The sequence below is a fragment of the Hippopotamus amphibius genome, chromosome 2, assembly GCF_030028045.1.
Source record: "Hippopotamus amphibius kiboko isolate mHipAmp2 chromosome 2, mHipAmp2.hap2, whole genome shotgun sequence".
Taxonomy (NCBI): Eukaryota; Metazoa; Chordata; class Mammalia; order Artiodactyla; family Hippopotamidae; genus Hippopotamus; species Hippopotamus amphibius.
In genome coordinates, this window is record NC_080187.1 from 110,717,665 (window position 1) to 110,745,471 (window position 27,807).

The following is a 27,807-nucleotide window of genomic DNA, read 5'->3' on the forward strand; positions in this document are numbered from 1 at the left end:
ATAATAGCTACATCTGGTATAGTTCTTTTTATAACAGGAGATTACTAACCAAAGGAAAGAGGTATGTTGATATATGCTTTGAGATAGACAGCATTATTAGTAGGAGAGAGAGTAACTACATATGCTAAAAGTTTAAATTTTTTAGGAAATGTCATTCTGAACTTGTATGCACGTGAAAACAGATCTAAAATGTACAAATAGAGCTGTATTGGGTATATATAGGATAAATTGGCAAATCCTCCATAATTGTGGATAATTTCAACCCATCTCTCCCAACTTATTGTGAGGTCAAAAGACAAAACTTAAAAATAAAGATTTGAATAACCTAAGAACCAAGTTTGGTTTAATATACTCTTAACTCCAAATTAGAGAATATATATACTTCTCATGAACATGTGAAACATTTATAGAAGTGTATCATGTGCTGGACCCTAAAAATCTTCATTAAATTTTGTAATGCAGTCTGCAGCAACATGGATGGACCTAGGTATTATCATAGCAGGTGAAGTAAGTCAGAAAGAGAAAGGCAACTATCATATGATATCACTTATATATGAAATCTAAAATAGGATACAAATGGACTTACAAAACAGACTCACAGACACAGAAAAGAAACTTATGATTACCAAAGGGAAGGGAGTGGGAGTTATAAATGAGGAGTTTGGGATTAGCAGATACCAACTACTGTATATAAAATAAGCAACAAGGCCCTACTGTATAGCACAGGGAACTATATTCAGTATCCTGTAATAAACCATAATGGAAAAGAATATGAAAAAGAATATGTATATATATTTACAATGTTGTGTTAGTTTCTGGTGTACAGAGGTCCTGCACTGGGAAGACAAGCCCCCAAAATGTTTGGCTTTGAAAGCCGGCAGTGCTTGCTTTTGGGAGAGCCAGAGGGCTGGGGGGAATAGAGAGTCCACACTTAAAGGGTGCACACAAAATCTTGCATCCTCCAGGACCTCAGGCAGAAGCAGCAATTTGAAAAGAGTGTGATTCAGGCATAACTGCTGATCTTGGAGAGCCTTCTGGAGAGGCAGGAGGCAACTGCAGCCCACTCTGGGGACATAAACACTGGTGGCAGACGTTTCTGGGGCTCATTCTACCATTAGGATGCTGGCAAGCACCGTTTTGGAATTCTCTCTTTAGCTTATTATTAGTTCCAGGACCTGACCCCACGCACCAGCCTGTCACAACCAGTACTGGTACCTCAGGCAAAGCAACTAGCTGGCTTGGGACAGAGTCCCGTCCACCAGCATGCCAGCTGTCTTGACTCCCTGAGTCCACAGCCACCCTAGGACTTAGCTCTGTCCACCAGAGGGTCCAGGACCAAGCCCTGCACAGTAGTAAGCCGTCAGTAGTCCCCCCACCTGAGGGCCCTGCAGCCAGAGACCCCAGGACTTGGCTCTACCCACCAGTTGGCCAGCACTAGCCCTAGACCAACATCACCAACCAGTGGGCAGGCACCAGCCCCAGGTCACCTTAGGCCCGAACCCTGCCCACCAGCAGGTTGATACACCAACTCCAGGACCTCTAGGGCCCTGAGCTAGAGACTCTGGGACCTGGTTTTGTCCACCAGTGGGCCGGCACTAGCCCCAGGCCAACTTCACCAACTTGTTCACAGGACCTGCCCTGGTGCACCCCACCCCCTATCCTGCCCTAGGCGCTGGTGCTGGTTCTGCTCACCAGCAAGCCAACACCAGGTCCAAGACACCTTGGACCCCTCAGTAGGCCTCCCCAGGATCCAGCCCCACTCACCAACAGGACCACACCAGCTTTGGGACACCCTGTTCCTTGCAGCCAGCTGCATCAAGAACTGGCCCTGCCCACCAGCAGGTCAACATTAAATTCAGGAACCCCAGCCCTACAACCACCCACCCTGAAACCTGGCTGTGGCCACCAGTGAGCCAGCACTAGCCTCAGGACACCCTGGGGATCCACAGCCAGCTGCCTTGTGACCCAGCCCTACTCAGCAGCAGCTGGCATCTCAGCATAAGGCAGGACCTGGCCATCAACTGAACTGGGGGCCAGCCATGCCTGCCAGACTACTCACAGTAGTCGGCTTGCTATAGCAGAAGGACCCATGCAGCCCCCATAAGGGGCACCCCTAGAGCACACAGCTCTGGTGACCAGATAGGAGTGTGCTGCTGGAACACATAAGCCACCTCCTACTAAAGAGCAGCTCTCCAAGGTTGGGAAGTGTAACCAAACTACCAAATATTGATACATAGCAATAGAAACAGCAGGTTAGTCAGAAGGAGACCACAGAGGTATATGTTCTAAATGAAGGAACAAGGTAAAACCCCATAAGCACTAAACTAAGTAGAGATAAGCAACCTGCCTGATAAAGAGTTCAAGGTAATGATCATGAAGGTGTTCAAAGAAATCAGGAGAAGAAAGGATGAACAGAGTGAGAAGATAGAAATTTTTAACAAAGAGTTGCAAAATAGAAAATGACTAAACAGAGCTTAAGAATGCAATAACTGAAAGAAAAAATACACTGGAAGGAATCAACAGTAGGTTAAAGGATACAGAGGAACAAATTAGCTGGAAGATGGAGTAGTGGAAATCAGTGAAGCTGAACAGAAAAAGAGAACAGGATAAAAATAAATGAGGACAGTGTAAGAGGTTTGTAGGACAACATGAAGCATACTAGCATTTGCATTATAGGGGTCCCAGAAGGAGAAGAGAGAAAGGGGAAGAGAACATATTTGAAGACAAACTTCCCTAACCTGTGAAAGGAAACAGACATCCCCAGACCCAGGAAGCACAGAGAGCCCTCAGTGGGATCAACCCCAAAGGACCACACCATGATACAATACATTGTATAATTAAAATGGCAGAAACTAAAGAGAGAATGTTAAAAGTAGCAAGGAAAAGTAACAAGTTACCTAAAAGGGATCTCCCATAAGGTTATCAACTGACTTTTCAGCAGAAACCCTGCAGATCCAGAGGTTAGTGGCATGGTATATTTAAAGTGGTGCAAGAGAAAAACCTGCAATCTAAAATACTTTACCCACAAGGCTTTTGTTCAGATTTGATGTAGAGGTCAGAACTTGTGCAGACAAGAAAAGCTTTTAGCACTATCAAACCAACTTTACAAGAAATGTTAAAGGGATTTCTCTAAGTGAAAAAGTAAAGGCCACTTTTTTATCATGATGGACTGATGGATGATGAAATAAAAGCAACCATCTAGAGAAATAGCAGTATATTTGAGAAGGGGAAAGATTGGAACCTGGAGTGATTTTCACTGCAGGAATAAACATTTCAAGCATGATAAAATTTTAATATGATAATGTTGACAGATAAAAAGAATGTTAGAGAATTCAAGATAATTAAGTTATAAGAATGTCATCTGATCTGTATTTCAGAACTCCCAGGCCCTTTGCTCAGCTCTCTGCAGCTACTATCCAAAGGGCAGTTGTTCAACTGTCTGTCAGGGCTTATCCTGAAAAGACACTGGGAAAAATGAAAATGTGAGCAGAGGGTTTTGTGCAGTGCTTTCTTTTTCTTTTTTTTCCTTTTTGGTAGATTAGTAAGGGAAAGGGCTTGCTGATTTACAATTTTCTGGGATTCTAATAATATTCCCTGGTCCCTGAAGACCACATTAGCTGGTTTTGGAATTTACGTAACAAGAAAGCTAATTTTCTTTTCTATAATAGACCCGACCAGCAGGCCCATATATTCAGTGATCCATGAACATTGTCACTCCATGGAGCCTCCTCAGATCCTTGTTAAATTTCCATATGTGACTCGCTGTCCTCCTCTAAAGCCAACTCTGACCATCACTCCTCGAATCTTGGTCAGTTGGACATTCCGCTTACTTGTCCAAAGTGTAATAAACACACCTCAAAACAAATTTAAAAAAAAGAAAAAGAAAGGTCATAACTAGAAATATGAACACTGTGAAAAAAAATCATTGGTAAAAGCAAATATATAGTAAAGGTAGTAAATCAACCTCATATAAAACTGGTAGGAAAGTTAACAGATGAAAGTAGTAAAATTATCTATATCCACATTAAGTGGTAAAGGGATACACAAAACAAAAGCTGTAAAATATGATGTCAGAAACAGTAAATATTGGGGTGGGTGAACATGCAGGGTTGTTAAGATGCATTTGAAATTAAGAGGTCAGCAGCATAAAATAATTACTTAATACATATATATTGGTATATATAAACCTCATGGTAACCACAGACCAAAAATTTATAATACGTATACACACGCAAAACAAGAAAGGATTCCAAGCATAGCACTAAAGATAATCATCAAATCACAAGGGAAGAGAGCAAAAGAAGAACAAAAAACAACTACAAAAACAACCCAAACACAGTTTTTAAAATGGCAATAAATACATACCCATCAATAATCACTTTACGTGTAAATCAAAAGATAAACAAAATTGATAAACCTTTAGGCAGACTCATCAAGAAAAAAAGAGAGGGGCCAAATCAATAAAATCAGAAATGAAAAAGGAGAATTTATAACTGACACCATAGAAATACAAACGATCATAAGAGGTTACTATGAACAATTTTTCACCAATAAAATGGACAACCTGGAACAGATGGAAAAATTCCTATACATGTACCAGCATTGAACTAGGAAGAAACAGAAAATATCAACTGACTAGTTACCAGTAATGAAACTGAATCCATTATAAAAAGTCCTGACAGACTGTAGTCCGGGACTAGACGGCTTCACAGGTGAATTCTACCAAACATTTAGAAAAGAGCTAACACCTGTCCCAATTGTGAACTATTCCATAGTATTTGCAAAGGAAGGAATGCTTCTGAACTCATTCTATGAAGCCAGCATCATCCTGATATCAAAACCAGACAAAGATATCACATTAAAGTCATATGTTTTTCTCAATAGATTGATAAAAAGAATGAGAGATGTCAAATCTATCATAGGTAAAGCTCAAGGCAAACTAGGAATAGAAAGGAGCTTTCTTAGCCTGGTATTTCTTAGTAAAATGTAAAAGTGGTCTCCTAAAATCAGGAAAAAGACAGGAGGCCTGCAGTCACCACCTCTCTTCAACGTTGTTCTGAAAATCCTGGCTTGTGTGGAAAGGCAGGAAATAGAAATAAAATAATGACTGATAAAGAAGAAATATAACACTGTCTTTCTCAAGTGGTGATTGTCTCCATTGAAAATCTAAAAGGATCAACAAATTATTAGAAATGAGTGTTGCAAGTTAGCTGAATATAAGATCCATATTAAAAAATAATCAATTGCCTTTTTTCTGACCAGCAACAGACAAAAGATCAGTCAGAAAAAGATAATATTGACAGTAGGAACACAAATGAATCTAGAAACACATGCAAGCTGTATGGGAAAATTATGAAACTTTATTGTAAAATGTTTAAAAAATTTAATAGAGACTATCTTCTTGAATAGGAAGATTCAGTATCTAAAAGATGATTCTCACAAGTGATTCAATGTATAGATTTAACTTAAAGTGCATTAATTTTGTGAGGAACTTATGAGCATGAAGAGGCCCCCAAATAGCCGAACATTAAAGTAGAAGAAAATGAGGGTTCTTGCCTTACTAGTACTCAAGACTTATTTTAAAGATATGGAAATTAAAATGGTATATTATTGACTTTAGGATAGACAAATTGACCAATGGAGTAGAATATAGAACCCAAAACAGACCCATGGAAGTAGGGGAACTGATAAGGAGAGAGAAGGCATTGAGACCACTGAGGGACGGCAAAGACTTGACTACATTTATGAGGTAAAACAAACTTATATGATCCTGATGGAGTGAAAAATTTCTTAAACACAAAATACAAAACAAAAGGAAAGGTTGATAAGTTCTATGACATTAAGCCTAAGAACATCTGTTCGTTAGAAGACACTGTGAAGGGACTGGTGGTGCAGTGGTTTAGAATCCGTCTGCCAGTGCAGGGGACACAGGTTCAGTCCCTGGCCTGGGAAAATCCCACATGCCTCAGAACAACTAAGCCCATGCACCACAACTACAGAACCTGTGCTCTAAAGCCCAAGAGCCACAACTACTGAGCCTGCGTGCGGTAACTACCCTTGTGCCTAGAGCCCGTGCTCCTCAATAAGAGAAGCCACTGCAGTAAGAAGCCCAGGCACCCCCACGTAGAGTAGACCCTGCTTGCTGCAACTAGAGAAAGCCCGCGCAGCAACGAAGACTCAACACAGCCAATAAATAAATTAAAAAAAAAAAATGTGAGGAAAGTAGAAAGGCCACGGACTGGGAGACAAGACTAGAAACAGCTGCCAAAGGATTCGCGAATATATACACACATACATGGACCAACGCATGCATATATACATGCAGCTGGGAAATCAATAAGACAGAGAAACATTTCACACAGAGGAAAGGGGGATCGGAAGTAAACATATGGAAAGATGATCAGCCTCATATGTGGTCATAGAAATGCAAATTAATACCACAGTGGGATGCTATTTTATATTTACCCGATTAGCCAAAAATCCTTATGCCTGACATTGCCAAAGTTAGCGAGGATGTGGATCACCAGGAAATTTTATACACTTCAATGGGAGTATAAATTGGTGTAACTGGTTAGGGAAACAGTTCAGTGTTATCTTACAATGTAGAGCATCCACATCCCAAAAGACTCAATAGTTCACATTTCTATGGGGTATTTACCTAGAAGGGTGACTTTAAGACTGTTTTTACCAAACTGATAGTAACAAATATATTTACAGTTTGGTCTAGTAAACATATAGGAGTTGGTGGGTATCAGAGGTTCATGAAATAGTTACCCTTCTTTGTGCATTTTGATGCTATTCTATTTTATTTTTAAAACTTCCTGATTTTGGCATTCTAATGAGTGGATTGCTACTTAGAGTTTGAAACAGCACTATTCTGTAGGCACTTTGCACATGTGTCCTGGGGAAGCTACTTATACCAGGATATAACAAAAAATTGTTTATGCTAGCAATATTGTTCATAGTAAAAAGCTGAAAACAACCAAGTTTCAGTGACAGGAGAATGGATAGATGTTTTAGTATATATGTACAGATGGACATGGACAGCCTTGCAAATAAATGAATAACTTACATGTGTAACAGTAAAGATAAATCTTTGAAAAATGTTGAATTAAAACAACATAATTTTTTGTAAAGCTAAAAGCATGAAAAAGAGTAGTATATAGTTTAGAGATGTGTAAATGCAATGAAATCACATATATATACATCCACACACAGGAAAAATATGAGGATGATAAACACAGACTTCAGTGATTACCTTTGAGTTTTAAGAAGACAAGTGACAGAATAGGTGAAGAACACCTGGGCAGATAGGGTATTAGTTCTGACCTGTTTCTTTGGTGATTTTAAGGGAGTTTGTTATTATGCTTCATTATATATACATGCTACACATATTCTCTATATTTGCCAAATTAGATCAGTGTTTTTAGTAGCTTCGTTATATCTTGAGTTCTGCAAACATTTCTTATACTATTTCTTGAATAATTTTCTGCATTTTTTCTTATATTCTTTTTTCTTATTTATTTTCAAGAGAAGCCAGAAATCTAGATTTTTAGAAAATATATCCAATTTTAAGATTTTTCTTGAGAGAGAGGAAACCTTTTGAATGTCAAACAAAATTTGTTTATGGACCAGATTTGCACATAGGCCTCCAGCTTTCTTCTTGGTCCTTATCCTCTAGTTCTCCTAGAGAGGGGCTTCCTGGGGCTGTTTTTTCCATGGGAGGAAATGGTTGGTCTGGTGGATGTTAATGGATGCTGGTGGAGGAGGATCCTGCCTTGTGCTCTTGGGGCTGTTTTATATACACGTGCTGGTGCCTGTTCATATGGACTTGAGGATTGTTATATTTTCAGGAATTTTGTGAGCTGGTTTTCAACAACCATATGTATCTTGAAATTGGTCATTGTAGCAGTATCAGTAATAGTACAAATCAGAATATATCCTACCTGTTTGATACCACTTTCCTCTTTTGCTTCCTTATATTGTCATTTTTCACAATTGGAGTATCTTTCTTTGTGGTCTGAAGGGTGAATATACTTTCTTCTTGGCCATAGTGACTATTGTGTTCTGCTTGTTTTTAATGAAAGAGCGTCTATAAGGAACTGAAAGGTACTAGACGCATTTGAAAGCTATCTTATTAAAATAGAGATCAGAAAGAAGTTCTGTATTTTGAGTCACTAAATTCTTTACTGTACTGTTCCTAGCTTCTTAGAAAGTCTCTTCTTAAAAAGTAACTCCAAAATCCTGGAACAAAATTTAGGTCTTTTGCTCTTTTCAAAGGGGGAAAAAAAAACAAACAGAAAAATCTCTTATGGCTCTTTTTGAGATGATGTTTTATTCTAAAGAAATTCTCATTGTTACAAATCCCCACTGCCCCTTTAGGTGTGGGATGTGTAGGTTGAAAGCAGTTAACTGACTCTTTTTAAATATTAGGCATCAGCAAGTCAGCACAGATGCACAAACATGAGGTGATCGTGATGTAATAACTGCTGTTGTTCCTGCACTTACTGTCCCTTCTCCAGCTGTATGATGTGGGTACCTTATTACTGGGACATCCATTGTGCAGATTAGCAGTATAGTATATGCTGTTCTAGAGCAGAGGTGTTTAATTACCTACTTGTGACTAGCCTTTGTCTAATTAGATGGTATTTCATGAAGAGCTAGGAAACATTTTTAGAATTCTCTGGAGTGGAAACTCCAAGGGGGCAGGCCCAGTTGTCTCAAGATGAGGCCTCAAGGATTTGCTATCTAATGTTAAAGAAATATTTAAAATAGGTTTTCACTAGAATTTTAAATTGTAGAATCTAGTGTGATGTGGATGATATTTTTGTAAAAGATCTTCCACAGTAATCCTTTAAAATGCCAGGCATTTCTGGCTTCCTTTTTCTTTTTTTTCTGATGAAATAAAATTGCAAAGGGTTTAATTTAGCTATGTAAATGCAGAGCTGAATTTGCATTGAAATACAGGTAATCATGTTAAAAGGATGGATCACAAAATTCATCTATTTAACAAACATCTTTTTTTCTTAAGATTTTGTTATACTGTAAAGTTTATCAAAGGAAATAATTTAATTTTGAAAGTTTTCAGATTCTCTGATTAGCATTTCTTCATGTGATTGAAAAAACTCTCCCGTTCTTAGATAGCTTTCTGTTAGAAAAAATTGTCTCTCTGGGTCAAATACATAGAAAATATTTTAGTGCAACAGAATAGAAAAAATTTGTATGCAAAATCTTACATAAATTTTTTAGGATAAACCTCACGTCAAGTAGTGCTTCTCACTTACTTTACTTTCATTGGCATGATTTTGAATTTTAGAATTGAGACACACTTCAGCACAAAACAAGTCACTCATAATTAAAAAATAAAAACCCACTACAATGTAGTGAAAGCACTCTTCTATCAGACTTTTATCTTTGCCACCTTTCTGCAGGGAGGTTATTGGAATCAAACTCTTTTCCTGTCCTAGCCTAGCTAGCTTTGTACAAGAGGATATTCTTTAATGTTTTGGTAACTATCAATACAACATCTTTCTTTCTATCTTCTTTATGTTAAGCTGGAAGTTACATTCTATTTCATAAAGTTGTTCTTATGTCAGAACATCAGCTCAGGATAACCTTTTCTCAAAGACATTGCCATAGAAGTTTTCTGTTTTGTTGTAGAAAAGTTAAATTTTGTATATTCCCAAAATGTAGTGAGCACCTATGAATTGTTTTGATATATGTTTATTGAGGCATACCGTGTGTAAATCTCTTGATGTGGAGGCAGAATATTTGGATTCTGGTCCTCTCTCTACCATATGGTACTCTTCCAATCTTCTCTCTGTTGTGACAACATAGTGATTTTTTTCTCCACCTATACCTAGTATCTAGCATAGTAACTAGCATGTGGTAGATCCCTGATTGAAAGAGTAAATTGGCTGGGATCCCATTGGTGTAGACAGGTGACCCAAGCTGTACTGCTTTCCTCTCATCTTCAGGTTGGATTCTCTCCTGGAATTCCTTTCTGTCTGCCTGTACCTAAAATTCAAAGAATCATGCCTGCACTGGCATGAGTTTGATTCCCTCTCTTCCAATCCAGTTCATGTTGTTTCCAGGATGTGACTGAGGATGATAGAAGGAACATGGATGGAGCAGTTTGATAAATGATTGTGATGAGTAAATTAGGATGGCTGCCCCTTTGCTGGATTAGAGTGGGAAATGTAGCTCAGTAGTTCCAGTTTGAAGTGTGAAGTTAGTTGATGCTTAATAGACATCCAAGTGCAGATGTTGAGCAGGCAACAAGGTAGAAGTTCGATGTTTAAGCAAGTAGACCAGGATCGAGAAGTAAGTTTGGGAGTCATCAGAATGTTGGTGCAATGTGAAGACTTGATACTGGGATGAGGCACCTAGGAAGTTATTGTAGAGAGGAAGGAAGTCTGCCAAACCTGAGACATTATGATGTTGCAAGTCTGGGATGAAAAAGAACCATAAAGGAGACTGAGAAAGGTCAGCCAGGGTAAGGAGGTAGGAAGAGAGCAGTATTCTGAAAACGCACGGGAAAGAAGTCTGATGGGCCCAGTAAGATGAATGCTAAAGAACTGCAACATGGCCCTTACTGGCGACTTTAGCCAAGTACCCTTTTGGAGACGAGTATCGAGGCTACTATGGGCAGCTGCTTATTTGGCTGGCAAATGATGAAAAAGCTCCATCCCTTAGGGCAATTTTGAGAGGCACCTTAGTCTGTTGGTTGTAAATCCATTTGGCAAAAACTAGTTATCTGAAACATATCCTGGTTATGGAAAATACATCCCATAACTTGATTCCATGTAAATAAGCTACAAATGAGAGTATTTGGAAAAGTTTTCCTCAAAAAAAAAAATATATATATAGATATATATAAATAAATAAACATATATATACCTTTCTACGAAGCATAACATCTGATTTATCGTGGCTTAATATTAGTCTCTGATGCTGATTTATCATGGTTTAATAACAGTCTCTGGTGTAAATTCAGAGTTTTTGAATATGAATTAAGTATGAATAATTTTTTGCCGGAGATTAAAGTGTTGCATTTGTCACTTCATGCATTTCATCATTATATTCTTTCTTTCTTTTTTTTTTATGAATAAAGTCACTGGTTTTATTGAGCAGTTCTAGTTTTCAGAACTAGTTTCAAACTAGTTCTGAAAGCAGCTTTTAAAAAGGCACTCCAAGCAGCTTTGAAACAATTATAGTCTCCCACAAAGGCTGTAAGAGTACACTTTTTAATTTTTGCCATGCTGCACCGCTTGTGGGGTCTTAGTTCCCTGACCAGGGCTTGAACCCGGGCCCTCAGCAGTGAAAGCACAGAGTCCTAACCTCTGGACCTCCAGGGAATTCCCAGAGTACACATGTTAATGTACACATTATTCTTGTTGAAAGTCAGCTTCAGTAAATTCATTCACCTTTCACGTACTTCTTTGCAAATAATAAAACACTATATAGGCTTTTCAGTACAGCAGCCTAGGTTTCTGCACGGCAGCCTAGGTTTCTGCACGGCAGCCTAGGTTTCTGCACAGCTAAGTCCAATTGTGTGAGGTCTGCTTCTTTAGCGATTCTGCTCTATAAAAATGGGAGGGCTCGAGGTACCAGAAAGTTTATTCATAGCCCAAAATAACAAAATGATTTCTTATTCTCCTGAAATAAGAAATTTTATGTATTTCTAGGCAAAATAATAAACAACTTTAAAGGTTTTTTAAAAAATTAGTTGAGAAATTTGATGAAATTCATTTATTTCAGTAGGATAAAAGTATAAGCAGCATGAAAATGTAAAGTGCCACATAAAAGCCCCACAGTACATAAAATTTGAAAGGTTTCATTGATTTAAACAGTTACAGGTGAAACAGACATTATATATTTTTGAAGCATGCTATTTTAACTACCTTGATATGTGCTGTGTTGGTCGAAGAAAAAGCCATGAGTTACCTAAATCTGAGGATTGGGGAAGGAGTCCTAAGCCTTTACCTACCAGATCACACATCTGGTTTTGGCATTATGCTGTAAATAAGGGGTTAAAGTGGGGCTTTAAAAATAACAGTTTTCTGAACAGGCCCTTTACTGGGGTGTAAGAATGGCTCCAAAGACCAATTTTTTTTCTTTAACTCCACAATCAGGATCAGATGGACAACTTGAGTCCTAAAAAGGACTAAAAAAGGTAGCTATGTGAGCTGAAAGGGAAGAAGCAAAAGATATGCCACATTTTTAATTACACAAAATGTTAAACTAAGAAATGTGCTTGAAAAGGTATAAATCTACCTAAAACTCTTTCTCGTATCCCATTTTAGGATATAGAGATTCTTGAGTGATGAATACAAAAGAGCTTGCGTAAATTCTAAGTATATCCATTTTTAAGCTTTCCGTTTGATTTAGAGGCATCTGATACTTATTCATGAAAAATCCAGAGGTTTTTTTTTTTTTCAGTGTTTTTCACCATTATAGAATTCAGAGCTTTTTCAGATACTTCTTTTTTGTTTTACTTTATCTGAAATAAACCTTATTCTGAAAATACTTAATTGTTACAGTGACTATTATAATACAATTTGAGAGATTATGTACTTGTTATATTTTCTTTGACATTGCCTAAATGATTATTTGACTTTTATTTTAGGTGTAGTGTGTTAAGAATTGGTTAGTAAAGACATTTTCAAAGTTTGCAGAATTGTTAGTTATTCAGCTGGGTTGGCCTGTTTAAAATCGGTAATTTAGTTAACTTGGATGCAATCTAGCTTATATTTTACTACCCCCCCATTTGATGTTATTACAAATTAGAAATTGGAAGTACTGAATTATGGTATGTGAAAGATCGATTAATGAAACACTCTAGTTAGCTACCTTCTTTAGTTTTCCAAGTAGTAACTTCCAGATCTCAATTTTAGTTTCTTTTATCCTTTTGCTAAAAATGAGGGAAAACTGTCGCAGGTGTCTAGGAATCCATTGTTTTCCATTATGAGTTGTTAACATGTCCTATTTATTGAATTGTAATCTAGAATAGAGTAGTTACACGTCACAGTTTGCAACTGATGGTTTTTCTTCTCTTTTTGGAATTTATTGCCTTTGATGACTTTCGTTGGGTGTTAGTCACATTATGACTTTAGACAGTTTTGTGAAAATTACAGTGTTTTTGCTAAAATATAGCAAGAGTAATGGGGTTATCAACCAAGTTCTGTCACTTACTCTAAAATATTATCCTAGAATATTCTAGAATTTGACAAGACCCCTCCCCCCCCAAGTAAAATTATTTAATTTTTTTTCTGGCTTTTTCATGGTTGTTAGCTTTTAATTCCACAAGCAATGTCTGAGTATGTGTTTAATGTAAAAATTTAAAACTCTTTTCAGCAGCTTTCCCCCATTGCCTTTCTCTCCACATAAGTGATTGCTACTAGTATGCTAATTTACTCTGTATATTTTAGGGCCTTTTCTTGGCTTTTACTTGACTATATATTTGCATGCATACGTTGTTATATAGATTATGTACAAACATATGTATATATGAAAAGAACCACATAAACAGTTTTTTAAATTTTATTTTTAGAAATTTATAATTTTCTAGGAGTATATCCATTTTATTTAGATTTTCAGATGCATTGGTTTAAAGTCATCCATAATATTCTTTTATTTGTTTACTATCAGAAGAGCCAACAATGATGTCCCCTTTGCATTCCTGATGTTGGTAATTCACGTCCTCTCCATATGCTTTTCAGTTTCATTATACATTAAAAAAAAATCTGGGGCTTTGTTTTCTCTATTGTTTCTGTTTTATTAATCCTTATTCTGGTTTTTATTAATTCTTTTCTTTTTTATTCAGGTTTAATTTGCTGCTTTATTTTAGCTTATTTATTTTTTTAAATTGTAGTTGATTTACAGTGTTGTGTTTCTGGTATACAGCAAAGTGATTCAATTATACATTCAATTATATATATACACACACACACATAGGTGTGCGTGTTCTTACAGACATAGAAAACAAACTTATGGTTCCCAATGGGAAAGCGGATGGGGGAGGGATAAGTTAAGAGTTTGGGATTAGTAGATACAAACTGCTGCTTTATTTTAAACTCATTCCGATGGATGTTTATTTCATGTATTCTCTGCCGATTAGACATATATTAGACCTTCTTACTATATCCTTTCTCACTGTATTTTCTGTTTGTTTTTCCTTACCTCTCTGTGAATAGTTTCTTGTCATCCATCTACCAGTTTACTAATTTTCTCGTAAGCTACACCTGATTTGTTATAAACATTGAGTTGTTTTATTTCATTTGAAAATAACTTTTTGGTTCTTTAAAAAATCTGTTATGTCACTTTTCATAGGTTACAGTTTCCTGCTTGGCTTTATGTCTTTGACAATCAGTGTTTGATGACTTTGGATCTCAATTTTGCATGAATCTTTTTCTTCTTGTTTTTTTTCTACTGGTTCTTACCATATCTTGTTTCCATAGTTATTCTTTGGTTGTGTGATAGACACTGTATTTGAAAAATTATTTCTGGGAATAGTTTGGAATCTAGTTTTCTCCAATGTGGATTTTTTATAACTGCAATTTAAAAAAATGACTTCTAGTATCGTTTGTTGTGGGTGTACCATAATGTATATAATTATTCCTTTATTGATGGGCTTTTAGGTAGTTTTTAGTTTTTTACTATATGAACAACACTGCAGAAAATATCATTATACACGTTACTAGGGTATCTGAAGGAGCCTTAATAAATGGAAAACTGTTGTCTCTCTGAGGTTTGGAACAAATTGAAAAACAAAATTAAAAGGCAAAATATTGTCTTTATTACTGATATGCTCTTTATTACCTTATTACTGTTCAGGTGAAGGTTGTGGCTTTAGATCTGTTGGTGAGATTTGCTCGTTTGGACCTCCAGCGTTAGACCCCTTTGCCCTAGTCAGAGCTACACTGAGTTGGCTCTGGCCACTTCCCTCAGCAGTTGACCCAGACACGGCATCTCATAACTCACAGGGCACTTTTCACGTAGGCATGGAGGAGAACCTGTGTTCTTGGAGGCCAGGCCCATTTCCACAAGAAGGAAGAAGGAGGGAATAGTTGAGCCAAGAGTATGCCCATTTATTCATTTTCGAATTAGCCATTTGGATAAATAATTTGTTAGGGTAGAAGAAATTTGGGGGCAAAAATTAGAGTAGAACCCAGCTCTGTAATGCTGTATATATTTAGTTTTTCAGGGAAGAAGAGAACATCTGTACGACCATGTACACTGGACACTTTCCAGTTGGGAAAGTGAGTCGCCTTGTTAGAAAGTACCTCTGGAGGCAGGTGGCTGGAGCCTGCACTCCTGCTAAGCTGATTCTCACGCTTTGAGCCAACTCTGCTAAGCTGCTAAAGTGGGGAGGAAAGTGTGCCTCCAGGCCACCCATCTGTGTCTGTCTCTAATTAGTTAGTTGTTTTGTTGTTATTTTCTAGTTTACTTGTTGCATGTCGGTGAGAAAATGATATTTGTGCTGTTTTGAATTTGGTTTTTTTGCTTTGTGGATGCTGTGTTATTTGATGTATAGATACTTTATCACTGCTAGATCCTTATTGCGGGTTTTTGCTTTATTAAGCGTTAATAAGTACTTTTTTCCCCCCATTTAATGTTTACCCCAGTGTTGCCCTTATTTATTAAGGTAATGAGATGTTTACTTTGTAATTGACTGTGTATTTGACATCTTTCGTATTTTTAAAATGTTATTTTCTGTTTTGTTTTAGCTGTTTCTCTGTTGTTCTGCTTTTGTTCTGCTTGTTCGTTGGGTTTCGTTCTGTGATCCAGTTGGAGTTGTTTTCTTACTTGATGAATATAGCTTCTTAAATGTGTTGGTATGTTTGGTGTTAGGTCTGTCATTATGATTTCCTGTGCCTTCTGATTTTGGTGATTTTACATTAAAAAAATCATCTTAAATATGCTGTGTGTTTTCATGATTTGTTCTGTTTATGGGTTTATTCTAACAATGGGAAAGGGTTGCATTTTTATATCACCTGGTTTTCTTTATTATTAGATTTTTATGCAGTGTACTTGGTCCTCTGTTCCTTTATAAAGTTCTGTTGACTTCTAACTATGAGCAGTGATAGAGTTGGCATATTTCTCGTTTTAAATTCTTTCCTCCCACCTTTTTCTTCTCCCATCAGCTTTTCTTACTATTTTCTTTATAATTCTAAATTGAATCATACCTGTATTACTTGATTTATCAATTTAAAAGTATATCTCTTATTTATAAAAGGTCAGGGAACTAGTGTACTTTTGTTTATCATTTTTGTATTAATCAAGTCATATACTTTTTGAAGACAGGTTTATTGAAGTATAATTGACATACAATAAATTGCAACTTTGAAGTGTAGTGTGGTAACTCTGACTTGTGAAAACATCGCCATAATCAAAATGGTAAACATATCCATCACCCCCAGAAGTTTCCTTATGACCCTTGGTAATCCTTTTCTTCTGCCCCTCCCTGCCCCACACCTGTCCCCAGACAGCTACTAGACTGCTTCATATCACTAGAGACTAGTTTCCACTTTTGAGAATTTTTTATAAATGGAACACAGTATATATTAATTTTGTGTGTTGTCTTTAGTGAGCATACTTTTTTTTGAGATTCGTCCATGTTTAGCACGGATCAGTAATTGGTCCATTTTTATTGCTGAGTAGTGTTCCCTTTATGGATGTACCGCATGCTGACATTTGGGTTGTGTCCAGTTTGGGGCAGTTACACATAAAGCTGCTACAAATATTTGTATGTAAATCTTGACCATCTTTACCTTTACTGCTCTTACCCAAGGAATTAAGGCTCTTCCTGCTTCTTTCTGTCAGTTTTGTGGATGGATTGGTGAGATTGTCAAGATCTCTGGATTAGCGGAGGCATCCAGAGCTTTGCCTGGGGATCTTGTTTTAAAACACACATCCTGGTTTCAGTAGCTCTGGCTGGGACTTGGGATTCTGCATTTTTAACAAGCTTCCAGGTGATGCTAATGTCACTGGTCCACAATCCACTGTGAAGAGCAAGGATGTAGATCCTGAGAGTGAATGAAGCAAGGCAGTAATGCTGTATTTTTCCCCCCCACAGGTCAAAAAGTAAACCACTTCTAGTGTTATACTTTTATTAGAAACAAAATAACTACATTTGGCCTGTTCAGCAGCATTTGAAGTGCCAAGAGCTCTATTCCATCTGAAGCAGCAGTTGATAGTGGAGGTCATTACTCAGTTACACTTACTATAATCTTCCAGACAAGGCTGCTCAGTGGGAGCGTATGGAGATTGAACCTTGGCAGCGTCCCCTCTCTGCATTTCTCCTAGGGGTGCTTTATTTGATTTGGAATTTTGGTAGAAAGGGTTTGCTCTGGTGTTGGCTCTTCCTACTTTAATAACCTATGCAGTTATGTACTGGGGACAGTCTGGGTTGCAGGTTCCCAGGGAAAACTCGAGTCAGAAGTCTGTTATTTGTCAACGGACTGGTGCCTTGCATCTGGTTCCTGAGGTTCCCCCAGCTGGATCCACTGAACTGTGATGTTGCTCTAGGTTTCCAAGAGTTAGAAGAGCACAGAGCGAATGTGCTTGTCAGAGTTCCCCAGGCGTCTCAACATTTCCCTTTCCCGGGCACATGGTCGCAGTCCTTTGGGAAGGCTGGCTAGCAATGCGGAGTCCTTCCTCAGGGGCTCTGGGCCTGGGCTGTGAGAACTGGTGATAGGCAGTCATGGGTACAAGGGGGACCCTGCAGCCAGACCACCTGTGCTCCGCTTGTGGCTCTACTGGGCAACTGAGAGCAGCTCCTCAACCCCAGAATAGTTCTGATGTCATAAGGCTGGTAGGAGGTTTAAATAATATTTCGGAGGTGCTTACAGTGGCCAGACATAGTAAGCACTTTCTACTATTTTGCTAGATCCATAGGTAGCTATGTAGAAAGATAGGAAGGCAGGCGCATAAATGGTCGGCTTAGAAAAATCAGTTTCTCGGATTGCACAGTGGTAACTTTTCTGAGTCCTGGGAGGGGTGGCTCACATTTGCGGACCTCCAGCCCCCAGTGTGATGAGGTGAGTGTGTTTGTTGGCGTCTTGGCAGGTATGCTCCTTTCTCAGCGGCCCTGGCCAGAACCTCTGGAGAGCCAAGGTGCAGCCCAGCATGCTGGCTTTGGGCAGGAGTGGTTATTTTTTTTTTTTTTTTTTTTTTTTTAATCTTAATTCTAATTTTTTGTGGTTCCTTTGAAACTTGATGATGGCACCTTAACCTGAAGGTCAATTTTTGGCTGAAATTAGGGATAATATGGAATTTATTATAACTTTCAGTTAACCTTGATTTTATTTCTATTCTCCTTGAATGTTTTCAGTAAAGTCAGACTTCTTTTATTACTAGATGGGCATTTCTTTTGAAATATTTAATTTTCTGTTTTCTATAACAATATTTTTCAAGCAAAACCAAATTTAAAACTCATGACTGACACTAGCATATTCCCTTAATGATCTCATTGTTTATGTTTTTCTGGAAACATCTGAAAACCTACATTATGTATTGTATTTATCTCAGAGCTGAAAGGAGACCCTCACTCGCCTTCCCTCCACATCTATGGCCTCTGACTCCAGTTATGCTTGCAGAGGCTGTCCTGCAGACTTTGGAGTAGACAGGGCCTGCCTTGCAGCTCATTTATTTCTCTTAAAATAGCAAAACTTTAATTGTTTGCTTTAATTATATTTTTAGGAGCATTCAAAGGATTATTATCTTCTTTGTCATACCTGGCTCATTTCCTGGTACTAAACTCAAAATAGTATCTGATCCTGTTGGTTGCGTAACACATTGAGTCATCCTTTCTTCCTATTGCTGTTGGGAATAGCCACTGCTCCTGGTGGTTCCCGTTTCATTCAGTCACATTGTGATCACAGCTGCCAAGTTGATATTTCTCAGTTCTTTGAAATGGATAATCTGCCTTTCAGATGTGTGTTTTATTGAGTTTTCTCTAAGATCATTAAGTGCTGCCAAGTAGAAGAAATACTGCATGTAAAAACAAGCATATTAGGTAACTGTGAAACTAGCATGTACTTTGAGATGACTCATATTTTCCTGGAAAAAGTTTACAAGAAAGACATCTTTCAGGGAAAAATCAGAATTTTGTAGGACTTCAAGACTTAAAATATTGTAAAATGATTGATATTTAATTACTCATTGAAGACTAAGTTGTTCTACTTAAGTAATTCTTTATAGTCAGCTTTACAGAATGTTAATATTCAAAAGTACCAAGTAGTTTACCTACTTAATGATTTGAGAGTGTTAATACCCTATTTTCTGTGTTGTTTTTAATATCAGGACTCCACATTTCTTGTCATTTTTATTATATATTTTATATAGTCATAATGTTAAAAACTTTTATCTGCTTGAGAAAATATCTTAAGTTCTTAACTGTCACATTTAAAAATAATTTTCATTACTTCCAGAAAATAAAGCATATAGCAGAAAAGTATTACATTCTCTAACTTCAGAATTAAGAAACACTTTAGCATGAGATGATTCATTTTAGCCCCTCTCCACCATCGCCCTCATTCCCAGGTCAGCATATTTGCATTTGTTTATTTCTTCTCCTTTCCTACCGCTGCATTATATAAACCCCATCCTTATACTTCAACTCATGTGGAACCTGAAACCTGTCTTCCCCCATCATTTTATTTCATCAAAGTAATATTTGTTTATAGATGTCACAATGAAGGGAAAAGGTATATTCATTAATCAATTTCATTCGTGTTTTTATTTTTCTTCTTTTAGTGACATTTTATACTTCTGAGAAAAAAGATGTTTTTTAGCTTTCTGTTGGCTAAGTGTGGTTTTTAAGTAAAATATTTATTTGAGAATATTAACTATTAAAAATGTAGAGCAAAGTCTTGTCATCTCTTTTTGAGGCAATCATTGCCTTTGTGTTGCAGTATTAAGAACATTATAAGACTTCCCAGGTGGCGCAGTGGTTAAGAATCTGCCTGCCAATGCAGGGAACATGGGTTCGAGCCCTGCTCTAGGAAGATTCCACCTGCCATGGAGCAACTAAGCCCGTGTGCCACAACTATTGAGCCTGTGCTCTAGAGCCCATGAGCCACAACTATTGAGCCCATGTGCCGCAACTATTGAAGCCCACGCGCCTAGAGCCCATGCTCCACAAGAGAAGCCACTACAATGAGGAGCCCACGCGCCACAATGAAGAGTAGCCCCCGCTTGCAGACTAGAGAAGGCCCGTGTGCAGCAATGAAGATCCAACACAGCCAATAAATAAATTAAAAAAAAAAAGGAACATTATAGATGACCAGGAATTGTCATCTTCCTGTATTCTTTCCATTATGCTTCAGGGATTATGAAGTTGTAGAGTATTTCTTTCGTAATTTACAGTCAGTTTATTCCTTTTACCCTTTTCTATTTAGTCTACGTTTTCAACATACAGTTTGTGAAGAAAGATTCTTCTTTCCATATATATCACATCAGTTTGTTCCTATTTTTAGGGAAAAAAATCTAAAGAATATGAAATAACCCCTATTTACCATGAATTGAAATTTTCAGAAACTGGAACTTGGTAGTACACATATTTCAGGCTGGGTTTGATTTTGGAAGCCCTTTAAACTCACTTTTATTAATTCCTTTTCTGGTGCTCTCTCTGGCTAAGGAACTCTGCAGTTTTTCTTTTCTGTAGCTCTGTAGGGCTGCATATATTCCTGTTGTTCCATTAAAGTATTAAATGAAAGAAGTTAATAAGAAGAAGAAAAGTTGAGAGAATACCAGAATTAATGGAGATAGAAGAGGCAGTGAAAAATCTTGAGGTTTGTTCAAGTGGTAAGAAGGATGTTATTGGCAGCATTTATGTGATGTTACTCTTTGTTTCTGAATGGATAGTAAGGTGATGTGAATGCTCTGCTGGAGGAGTATGTACGGAGTGCCCCGGAAGCATGAAGGGAGGGGCTTCTGAGCATTGCCTTGAAAGATAATTAGGGACTAGTTAGGCATTCTGGGCAGAGGGCGGCTTGTACACAGCTTTGGATGCAAACGACTTCTGAAGGTGCTTTAAGTAGTTTGGGGCTGGAACACAGTAGGTGTGTGAGGTTGGGCAGGTGGGCAGAGTTAGTTCATCGGGTGCCTCCTGTGCCATGCTAAAATTTTCACCATTTTTATCCTGAATGTGGAATAATTGTACTGTTTTAAATAGGGGAATAGCATCACCTTGTTTGCACTTTAGAAAGATTATCCTGCAAGAAATATGGAAGATACATTTGAAGGGGGCAGATTGCAGGTGAGTGAGGTCAATTAGAGACCTCCTGCTGGTGAGAAATGAGGGCACGCAGAACTCTGGCTATATAAAAAGGAGGGGGATTTGCCAATTGTGAGCTGTTAGTCAGGACTTAGAAAACAATTAGGTGTAAGAGCATTGGAAAAGAGGACACCTGGGATGACGTCTGGGTATCCGTCTTGAGTAACCTGGTGAATGGAGATGCTACCAAATGTGAAATAGAATCTACAAGAAGGATTGACAGGAAGTTGATTTGAACATGATAAAATATTTAAGTAAAGATGTCCAACAGGCAGGTAACTATAGAGATACAGTTTAGAGAGACGTTTGGGTTCGAAGTGGTGATTTGGATATCATTGGTTTTATAGATGCTAAAAGTTAAGGATAGGAAAGAGATCTCCTGGGCAGAGCTTCTATTGAGAGGGGAAGAAGGCTGAGACATAACCAGAGGCAGAAAGAAAGGCAGGAAAGATGAGGTGGGGAGGGATCCAGAAAGCAAATGGAGAGAGGAATTCAAGGAGGAGGAGTGTTCAGGATTAATGTCTCTGATCTTCAGAGGCAACAAGTTTAATAGGGACTGGATAGTGCCCATTGGTTATGGGACAGTATCACAGTGTCACTGGTAATTGGATCAACAATGGTTTCGATGAGATGAGTGGGACTAGAGCTGTGAGGTGGAAGTGAGTGGGAGTGATGAAACACATTTCTTCTGTTTGCTTGTCTTAGGTGGCGGTGAGCCAAGGCCATAGTGAGGCCTAGGGAAAGATTTTGATGGGAGAGACTTGAGATTGGGAGGTAGCAGATTGAAGGAGTCTAGAAATATGATAATTTCTATAGCTAGCTTTGTAGAAAGGAAGGAGGATTGGAGGCTGTGTAACAGTGATTCTGTTTTACTTGTAGTGGCTTGAGGTGACCTTGGGAGCCACTCAGATTGCCCTTGTATTGCTTTATTGATTTTTCTTTTTTGTTGGATAAACTAACTAGATTTTATTTTTTCATTAAACTCATTTCCTGAGTGTAAACACTGACATAGCTGTCTGTTCGTTTTTTTACCAGATGTGCTGTAAAGCACATTACGTGGAGCACCTTTGAATTTGTCCTGTCCTTTCAAGCTCCCACCTTCCGCCCAAAAGCTCAGACAGGTACAATAGTGAAGTATGCCCTGTTCCAAAGCCCCGTTCAGCCTTGTTCTACCGGTAGTGCTTTTGCCTCAGGTGGCAGCATCTATACTGTTCTCTATCCCAGCCTTTTCAGACTTTGCTCTTAGAATAAATTTGATAAATTTCTTCATGTATGAATAAAGCTCAGTGCACTTCAACAGATTTGAATAAACCTCTCTGTCTGAGGAATTTCACAGATCAGAGTACCTATGGAAGAGAGACCTTTAGGGATGGTATCTTTTAATTTTATTTTTACTCATTTTTATATATTTATTTAAAATTGATATATAATTGGCATATAACTTGTGTAAGATTCAGGTGAATGTGTTGATTTGATATATTTACATATTGTAATATGATTACCACTGTAGCATTAGCTCGCACCTTCATCATGTCACAGTTATTATTTCTTTTTTGTGGTGAGAACAAATTGAGATGGTGCCTTTTTAATGTCCACATTCTATTCATATGTTAAGCTTGTTCAGCCTAACATCACATTCCCATAGTCAAAAGTAAAATTTATAAAAAGGATTCTGCTTCACAGAATCATTAACCAATTAGGTTTTGAACCACTTATAAAAAATGAAAATTGCATATTATTATTTACAAAAGTCTCATTAGAATAATAAAGTCCCTGGACTAAAGAAAGCCCGGCTTTGAGTTTTGTGGTTGGCCAGCCCCTCCCCAGTCACGCTTTTGGGCAGGTTCTCAGTGCCTCTTCCGTCTGCCGTGTGTGCTGTTTGATGGAGTCTGATCATTTTCTCGCTGCTGTTCACCATACTCATCACCAGATGGTAGAACTGGTGGGCAGGGGCCCCAGCAGCCACTGGGACTGTTGCTGTCTTGTATGAGTAGATGTATTACTTCTTTGAATGAGGCTGTATCATTCTGAGCACCAGGGTATAATGCATAAAGGGTCATGAATTTTGCATTATACCTAAGTCCTTTCAACTTGAAGTTTGTGTGAACCAGAACATCTCATAAAATACTTTAGGCTCTAAGATTATGAAGTCAGAACTGGGATTCTGTTAATTCAACAGAATATATTTATGAATGTGTCTCAATAATATGGTAAGATTTAAAGATAGTACTGCATATTTATGTGATGAAATCCTATATGATCATTACATTTTCTAGAATAATGAAGAATAAAATGCTTATTAAGTTAAAAGTAAAAGAGATACAAAATTCTGTAGACAGTATTTTATTTTATTTAAAATTATATTCACAGAAAAAGTGTAAAATGAATTGCATAGTAACACTTTTACTGAAGAAGCATAAAATCTTTCTTTCTATTTCAGCTAATCTTCCAATGCCAACCATTGCAGCAATAGATGGACTTGCTTTAGGTGGTGGACTTGAACTGGCTTTAGCGTGTGATATAAGAGTAGCAGGTGAGAACTGATCCTATTAAAAACATAACTTTTTAAAAATGCGGTTAATAATTCCAAATATTTTATTTTTTTCCTGTTCAACAGAACATGTTGAAAAAGTCACCTGTTGGGCTTGATGAAGCATTTCAAATTCCCAGTTAAGAAAACATTCTTTTATAGTATCTTATTCAGTCTTAGCAGGAGGAAAGGAGAATAGGAATTGGGTCACACGGAACTGAATTTGGATCTTAGGTCCTGCCCTTTTTAGAGCAGTTTCCTCCTCTGAAATGGGGGAAGTGAGGTTGCTGTTGTGAAGCTTAGATGAGTTCATGTCTGGCATGTGCCTAGTCCAAGCACATAATTATTGTTAGCTATAGTAATAATAAATTAATCTCTTTGAGGTTCACTTCCTTCCTGCATGGTTTTCTGAGGATTGGATGAGCTGGTTATGAAAATAATAAAGGAAACAATTAGTGCTAACTGTGTGCTGAATATTGACCTGGTGCTCAGCTAATACTTGACATGTATTAGCTCACTTAATCTGCCGAACAGCCCTGTGAGATAGGTACACATTGTGGTGCTTGAGGAAGCTAGGGCAGAGACAGGTGAAGAAACAAGGCCCAGATCAGTGACTGAGCTGGGATTTGAAGCCAGGCAGCCTGGCGTCACAGCTCTCACTTCTGTTATCTTCTGTAATCTTCTGTGTGGCCACAGAAGATGGCCTGTCTGTATCCTTGTCCCTCATCCAGGTGACATACAGTGGCTCTGGGATCAAGGACTGGGCGAAGTAGGCAGCAAGTATTTGTCACTGTTCTTCCCCTGGTTCCCACTGTCTCTTCTGATGGAGCTGCCTGTTAAATGTAGTCAATATAATTATGGTAACTGGTTCTTGGGGTTTGCAGTTGCTAATCCATGTGTACCTTTCCGCCTTTTTACTTTATTTTAGATCTCTGTTTTCTTGACTGAGATCATTGGGTTTTAAATTGAAAAGCCAAGTTATATGCAGCCCATTTCTGAAAGAATGCAAGTTCTGGGAATTAGGATATGGGAAGTAGTCCAAGTACATTTGGATATGCAAATAAAGAAATAATTAAGATGTTTTAAAGTAGCCATGAAAACAAACATGGAAAGAGGAACCCTGTTCAGCTGTCAGAACAGTAAACCATTTGTCAAAAGTAACCAGAGATTTGGTCTTGAAAAGTTGCCATATCTCATATGAGATATTAAGCTGTTTGATCTGGAGGACTGTTGAGGCAGCCAAAGAATTCATACTTGTCAGACACAGCCTGTCTCCTCATCCTGAATAATTAATGAGATCTCAGCCTTCAAACATGACTTGGCAGTATCAGGTCAAATTATGTAGTTACAACCCTGGTCTTTCTGCATCAAAAATTAATTCGCTGCCAAGCAGTTTTTAACAGAAAATGTGTGCATCTCTTAATATATATCATTTAGAATGTTTACTTATTTCCATAACTAAATGCCTTCTGAAGTGATTTTTAAAAAGATTTGCGACACAGATTTAATTAGTGAACAGAATATTTGTAGCTTATTTTCCTAACTTTTTCAAGTCATCATATTTGAATTTGATGATGTGGATGTTAATTTTCTTCTTTCCTTTTTAGCTTCCTCAGCAAAAATGGGCCTGGTTGAAACAAAGTTGGCAATTATTCCTGGTGGAGGTATGAGCTATTCAAGCCCATCTTGATTTGTTCCTCAAAACAGAGCATGAGGCAAAAAGGTGTTAGTTGAAAAGGCAACATTTTGGGTAAAGGGACTAATGCTGTGTTGTTTGCTTTTGTAGCAGAGTCCTTATTCAAAGTGCACTTTTTAGCTTCTGCAGGTGCGAAGCTTGTGAATGCATTGTTGCTCTCCTTTTGTGCTGTCCTTTGCTTTTCTGTATGATTTCTTAACTTTAAAATTATTGCACCAGTCATATTATTCTTGAAGGATTACACTGATATTTTGAAACTTTGATGTGAGTACATAAATGTGTGTGCCCTCAGAGAGCTTTATACACACAGTCAGACCCTAGTGAAGGAGGGGGCAGCGCTTCCCAGGCTTTGAGCCAGCTTCCTTGTGCTTCTGTGCAGCTGGATGAAGGTTGCATTTGTTAGGTAGCCTGAATTTGGAGCTGAGGAGGTGTTGTTTCTTCTCTTACTACCAAAAAGATGAGCTGCTGCTTTTGGAAGACTCATTTAAGAAAGTACTTTTCCAGCATTGATAGTGAAATCTTGCATCACCAGATAAATCTGAAATTTTTGTTCTTTTGTCTGATGCAGAGAATTTGGAGACATTCCTATTCCGTGAAGTCGTTCTTTCAAAAAATTGACTTCACCTGAGGATGTGCACATTGATAACTTATTAATTTATGAATGAAATAACAGTAATAATGGAAAACGTAAAGGCAGTGTTTGAACACTTCCTTTGTACCTAAGTTAAAATTATATATTTAACCTTATCATTATAAGAATATTTATCTTGAGTAAGGTGTATAGGTAGAAATTAAAACATAATTCAGTGAAACTGAAGACTACCCATATCAATGTATAAGACTCACTAAGTTTTCTACTTTGGTAATCCACAAAAATAATATTCTTGTAGGTAAAAGCATTTACTGTCTACCTGTTTTACCATGCCAGTCTTTTTCACATTGACTCATGAAAATGCTAAAAGGATTTATAAGAAAATAGATCCAATTGAAAATAATTATCAGATAAATATATGTAAAATAAAACAAGGTTTAGAAAAAGGATATAACATGTTTCTGAAATTCTTTTAAAGGAGTAAGCATTTATTCATAATTAGGCTATAACTAATCCTAGAAAGATAGTGACTATAGTTGAACAGTGGGCCCCCCAAGAGATGTGTCAGTCTGGAACCTAAGAGTGTGACCTTATTTGGAAAAGATGTAATTAACATAAGGATCTTGAAATGGGATCATCCTGGATTATCTGAATGAACCTCCAGTTCAGTGACAAGTGTCTTTATAAGAAGAGGAGAAGACTCAAAAAAAGGAGAAAAAACAAAGAGAAGAAGATATGTGAAGACAGAGAGATTGAAGAGATGTGTTTACAAATCAAGGAAGGAAAAGGATTGCTGGCAGCCGTCAGAGCCTCCAGAAGGAACCAACCCTGTCAACATCTGAATTTTGGACTTCTGGCCTCTAGAACTATGAGAGAATAAATTTCTGTTGTAAGCCACCAAGTTTGTGGTAATGTTACAGCAGCCCTAGGAAACTAATACAGTGTTTTTTAATGCTTATGTAATTTTTTTGGACGGAGAATTAGTAGGTGGCAGAGATGGGGGTGGAAGGAAAATGAACTTGGTACTTTGAATATTTACTATGTCCTGAATATGAAATGTTTTGTGTTAAAACCACCAGAAGATAGAACTGTTGTGTGAGAGTATTGTTGGGTTCGATTAGATGCAAAAAGGTTAATTGATTATACTACAGAAATGAGGGTGGTAGCTTTAGCTCCTTCCATCTTCCCTTGGGAGCTGCCTCTGTCATATTAGGTCTGGAAATTAGCATTTTCTTCCCAGCATACTTAAGTTCTTTGGGGTCCTCTGCAATAGTGGATCCATTAATCAGAGTGCACTTTTTGTATATTTGATTGAAATTGGATTCTTATAAATACAATTATTTAACAGTTTGTTATCAAATAAATGCTTTAACATTTTCCACTTATTTATAAAGAATATGCTTTAACATTTTCCATTTATTTATAAAGGATAGTTTTCTCTTTTTTTTTTTTTCCTTTCCTTTTTTTCTAAGTGAGTCTGAAGGAGTATGTGTTAGTTGCTCCTTTAGTATAATGAAACTTTGAAGTTCATAGCTCATAGTGCATGTAATTATGTATTGAATTTTTTATTGAAAATGAATCTAATTTTGTATAAGGCCACATATTCACATTTAGATAATAAGAGGTACATGCAGAATTTTTGCTTGTCTTATATTAGCATTATGGCTATTAAAGTACCCCGAGAAAAGCCTGTGGGTTCTTTTGTTGTT

General features: G+C 37.5%; 1 protein-coding gene across 6 annotated transcripts in view; it reads left to right on the plus strand.

Moving 5' to 3' along the window:
- Nucleotides 1-27,807, plus strand: part of AUH (AU RNA binding methylglutaconyl-CoA hydratase) — a 180,208-nt gene that overhangs the window by 71,654 nt on the left and 80,747 nt on the right. For all 6 annotated transcript variants that reach the window (XR_009051233.1, XM_057720902.1, XM_057720903.1 and 3 more), the window contains 2 exons: nucleotides 23,721-23,813; nucleotides 25,418-25,474. Coding sequence is in view for 5 of the 6 variants with exons in the window: in XM_057720902.1 (XP_057576885.1) it covers nucleotides 23,721-23,813; nucleotides 25,418-25,474 (150 nt within the window). In the remaining variant the exon portion in view is untranslated. The remainder of the gene's footprint in view (nucleotides 1-23,720; nucleotides 23,814-25,417; nucleotides 25,475-27,807) is intronic.